The sequence below is a fragment of the Limulus polyphemus genome, unplaced genomic scaffold (genome assembly GCF_000517525.1).
Source record: "Limulus polyphemus unplaced genomic scaffold, Limulus_polyphemus-2.1.2 Scaffold821, whole genome shotgun sequence".
NCBI classification, from domain to species: Eukaryota; Metazoa; Arthropoda; class Merostomata; order Xiphosura; family Limulidae; genus Limulus; species Limulus polyphemus.
In genome coordinates this window covers 27273-32247 of record NW_013666431.1, presented here as the reverse complement: position 1 = coordinate 32247, position 4975 = coordinate 27273, and the positions used below count along the sequence as shown (strand labels likewise).

Genomic DNA, 4975 nt, shown 5'->3' with positions numbered 1-4975 from the left:
ATATATATAGTATATAAAATGTAACATAGTCACGCATAAATGGATTCAAATAGCACAGAACAACAACGAAAAAAGTGTATCCATTGCAGAACAACTGCAAAAGGTAATGTTTGTATCCCAACAGGATTGATGAGCTTTGGTAATGAGCAAATCATGCTGTCAGCAATGGATATAGTAAACATATTATGGTGAAAATACCAGAAAACAGTTTTCAGAAATCTTAAGGGGCTGTATAAGAATGTAGTGTTTAAAAAGAAATACAATAAACCTAATACTATTATCTTATTACATGTATAATTGACTGTAATTACACTTCATCTTCAAAAGTATCTACACCATAATAGTTGTTAATATATTAGTTTTCTTGAAGTTTGTATTAAAAAAATCATGAAGGACTTTATGCTTGAAGTCAGTAACCAAATAAGATTTACACTTAAAAAACAGGCTTTGAATGATAAGTAGAAATGGAATGTCAGTGTTTAAATTTAATTTCATCAAAAGAGTCATTTAGAATATATATTTTTAACCCTAAATATATTTTGAAAGATATTTCATTTTAGAATGATTAAGTTCACAAATTAAATCTTAAGCAAGAAAAACTATGTCTCTAAAAGAAAAGAAACCCAATTTGATATAAAAACATCTATAAAGGTATTCCTTTTATTTTTACCTTCACATTTTTTTCTTTTCTCTCTCACCATTTGTATCAGTAGGTCCTATTTGAAGAACTTTTCAAAATATAATTAGTTTTACTTAATTCTCAGCAATTTTAGTTTGAAAATCTTGATTTAATCCCATAATTGTAAAAAGTATTTTCTTTCAGTATATAAAGATTTTCACATTCATTTGGAGAATGTTTAAAATACTGTAAATTAAGGTGATCTGTTAAATGAGGAAGCCTTTCATTACTTCATGATCAATATAAATAGCTCCTTAGCTCTAAAGAATTAGAACTTAGACCATTATATTTTAGATCACAGAAGCATTGCAGGTCAGCAAATAAAATACATGTTACAACTTACAAATTGGTATATTAAGTTGTGCAAATTGAGAGTCACTTGCTCCAAGACTAAACACCAATAATTCTCAAGATAGTTTTAGCTGTATACTTAAATTTCCAAGGTTGAAAACAACATCAGAGAGATTGAGTAAAGTGTGAAATATTAAAACCTTAATATGAAATTTTAGAATATAAACATAAACTAAACATGTTGGCATGAACTGCAAGTGGATGAAATACACACATACATACATACATATATGTATTTCTTAGTGTGATACCCAAGAAATAACATTTTTGTTTTATTACTTCATATCCTCACTGTTGTTTCTTCTTGAATAACATCTATGAACCAATAACATTAATAATGCATAAAAAAAAAGGTTTAAACACAAATCTTTGATGAAAATATCGTACTTCACTTATTTTCAAAAGCGTCTGCTGTAAGAAAAGAGCTTATCTCACAAATGGTTTCTGACATATTTAAGAAATAAATTAATTTGTACTAACTATAAACTTAAAATAAAAGAAGGCTTAAAATTTCCAGTTTATCGTTATCATCTCATTATGTTATATTATTTTTAAAAACTAAGCTAAAGATTTTTATTTTAGGCCAATAAAGGTAAAGAACAGGAAAAACCAAAAGAAATATCCCCTATGATAAATGGAGAGACTGAAAGTAGAGATGGTAAGCAATTCTTAAATCACAAATGTATAAGATAAATATGGCTGATTTATAAAAATTAAATTAGAAAACATGTGTCTTTACCAACAAGAACTAATTATAGTGCAATTTGTGGAAGCTATAGAGCATATCTATGCACTCTATAGAGCAAATTTTAGAATGACAATAATAATGTTCTAATGTTCTTACTTCACTGACCTGAAGAATAATTATTTGGCTAAGCCAATCACCAGTCAGTTGATAAGTTTTTTTTTATATTTTGTGATAGTGAGGATGTACAACTAATTAAAATATGGAAATTCTTATTAGTCATAAGTTAATCTTCTTTATTATAGAGTTGATACAACCTTTTGGTGCTAAAACAATAACAGAACTCATGAAAACCAAAGTGAACTTTCATAAGCCTGGAGAAAACTATAAAAGTGATGGCTATGTTATCACTACAAATACTATGAATCTTTTAAAGGAACACATGCAGATCACAGGAGGCCAGGTTGGTGAGACATAACAGAAAAAAAAATATGTATTAAAGATTAATAAATATTGTGTAATTAATCTGATTTGTAAATGACTTAAATTTAATAAAAATTACAAATCACTTAATGTAGTTCACACCATAACAGTCATTATTTGTAAAAGTTGATATAAATAGCATCTAGACCATACTGTGTTTATCAAATTCCAGCTAGCCTTATGAGCCCTGGAATTGTGAAAAAGGCCTCATTGGCACTGAATGTGGCAAAAGTTCTTAGAATTGAGAAAATAGTTATCTTGTAAAATTTGTATCATAAGTAAGAACAACCTGCAGTTAATCTTTTGCAGCAAAACCTTTTTTTAAGAAGCACCTAAATACTCAAAAATTTTTAAATAGAAACATTGTGTTAGCCATGCACACAAAATCTTTGAAAATATTACTATAATTTATTACAAAAATACACATTAAAAAGATTGATATATGATTATGTATTTGATATTAATAGTGTGAACATCGTTCTTGTAGGTCAGAACCCGATTTCCTCCTGAACCTAATGGCATTCTTCACATAGGTCATGCTAAGGCCATTAACATTAACTTTGGGTATGCCCAAGCTCATAATGGTGTTTGCTTTCTTCGATATGATGATACAAATCCAGAGAAAGAAGAAGAACGTTTTTTCAGAGGAATACAAGATGCTGTGGAGTGGCTAGGTATAATTTTTTCATTTACTCAAGTTTTTTTCATTATAAATTGTGATTATAAAGAATTTGGTTAAAATTCCAAAGTATTTATAAAAGAGTATTGTCTCATCACATGTATCTGGTGTGGCTAATACTATCTTTTTACATGTTTAACTGTTGTAATAATCATTTTAGACATTTTATATATGTTTGTTCTATATGTATTTTGAAGTTGCAATAAAATAATCATTTTCAATCATGTTAGGTTACAAACCTTACAAGATCACCCACTCTTCAGATTATTTTCAAGAACTTTACATATTTGCTAAGGAACTAATAAGAAAAGACATGGCTTATGTATGCCATCAGAAACATGAAGAATTGAAAGGTTTTAACCCACCTCCTTCACCCTGGAGAAACAGACCAGTAGAAGAAAGTTTACAGCTGTTTGAGGTATATTTGAATCCTGTGGTTTAAGAAAGAACAATTTGTTGATATTGTTTTTTTTTCATATGTTCCACAAAGGGTTGAATATGTTATGTTAAATTTATTTTAAATATGCACATCAGCGAGTCACATGACAACCACATCCCATATAAAGTTTTAGAAAAATGGCATGTATCGGAACATTTTCACGTTCAGCATTTCATAAATATTGTGATGCTATTAACAATTTATCCGTTTTAAGAAGGGTGTATAACAGCCTTATCCAACACACAATATTCATACACTCGAATCATAGATATGTGTTCAAATTGGGATCCAAGATGGAGATATTCCTTGTACTTAATGACATAGCCAGGTTCCCTGGCCCAACTGTCCTGTCATCAGTAGGGCATGGTGATCACTGATAATTTATTTCCTTTCACTTCAGCTGACATACAACTGCTAGTGCTCTTCAGCTCATTTTTCAGTAATGTTAATGATTATTAAACTTCATAATAATGTGGTCAGTTTTTAACAGTTTGTCATATGTTCTACACATGCATCCATCCAAGATTATAACTTTTTCATATTTCTAAATCAATTTGGTAATATTCTTACTAGCCTTATTCTTTCTGCTACATGTCTTTTCTCTTTTGAAACAATTCCATTTACCCCCTAAAAAATTTAATTATTTCTTTGCAGTATAACTGTATTTTATTATTAAACCTTTGTCACTTGCAAAACAATCTGCCATTCATTCTGTCATCAAAGCTACATGAATTAATGGTGACCTGGTGCTACTGACAGTATGGGTTAGAGTAACAGGCTGCTTAATGGCAATGGAAAACAAATGAATATGGATTAACTTTGGATAGGAGGCTCATCTATAAAGAGACCTGCAACAAGTCATTTCCCAGCCACAGTAAGCAAAGTATGGTGTCTTTGTAACTGGTGAAAACACACAAAAACAAAGTTCAATCATACCTCCATTTCAACCATCACATACCTCAAGTAGCAGGAGAATGAAATGGGTGTTTTTTATTATCCCATGTGAAGACATGCCAATCATATTACTGGACACAGCTCCTGTGGATTTCTGCATGATCAGACTATTGAAATGGGGGGCTGGGAAACCATCATCATTGTACTCTAAATGAATTATGGGAATGCAGGGAGGCATAATGTGCTTTGGACATTATAGCCTTATGATGGAGCCATTTACACTAAGACAATTGTCAAAATATATGGTTATTAAATAGAGCAGGACTGGATATAGCAACATGGACTGTAATCATGTTAAGAGGCTCCAAAATCATTTTAACATAACTTAATCAACCTCTGTACACATGCCCATATGCAGAATGTTTGAAAGAGGGGTTCCAATTTGTGAGATCAAAAGCCAATACATATTGTGAGAAGCCTAATCAGCATGCAAGGTATGTTAATGCTACTGGAGTCTTGGGCATGCCCAACCCCAGAAAATGTTTTAAAAAAATTGGTGCTTAAACAATTGTATTGTTGCTCACATAAAATCTACAAACATCCAATGAAAAGTCAATAAATCATCCTTCTGTTGTAACACTGCATGGGGAGCTAGACTTAAATTAGAATATAAATGTATGTTTTATTATAGTAAAGTACTTTATTATCTACATGCAGAGTTTACAACTCTGTACAAAAGTATTATATAAGCTATTTCAATCATTG

The 4975-nt window shown here is 30.3% G+C and overlaps 1 protein-coding gene across 1 annotated transcript in view; it reads left to right on the top strand.

Annotated features, from left to right (window-relative positions):
- LOC106460715 (probable glutamine--tRNA ligase) overlaps positions 1-4975 on the top strand; it is a 26550-nt gene that overhangs the window by 4473 nt on the left and 17102 nt on the right. Inside the window, exons 5-8 of the mRNA XM_013920451.2 lie at positions 1613-1688; positions 2021-2178; positions 2686-2872; positions 3108-3295. Of these exons, the coding sequence (XP_013775905.1) occupies positions 1613-1688; positions 2021-2178; positions 2686-2872; positions 3108-3295 (609 nt within the window). The remainder of the gene's footprint in view (positions 1-1612; positions 1689-2020; positions 2179-2685; positions 2873-3107; positions 3296-4975) is intronic.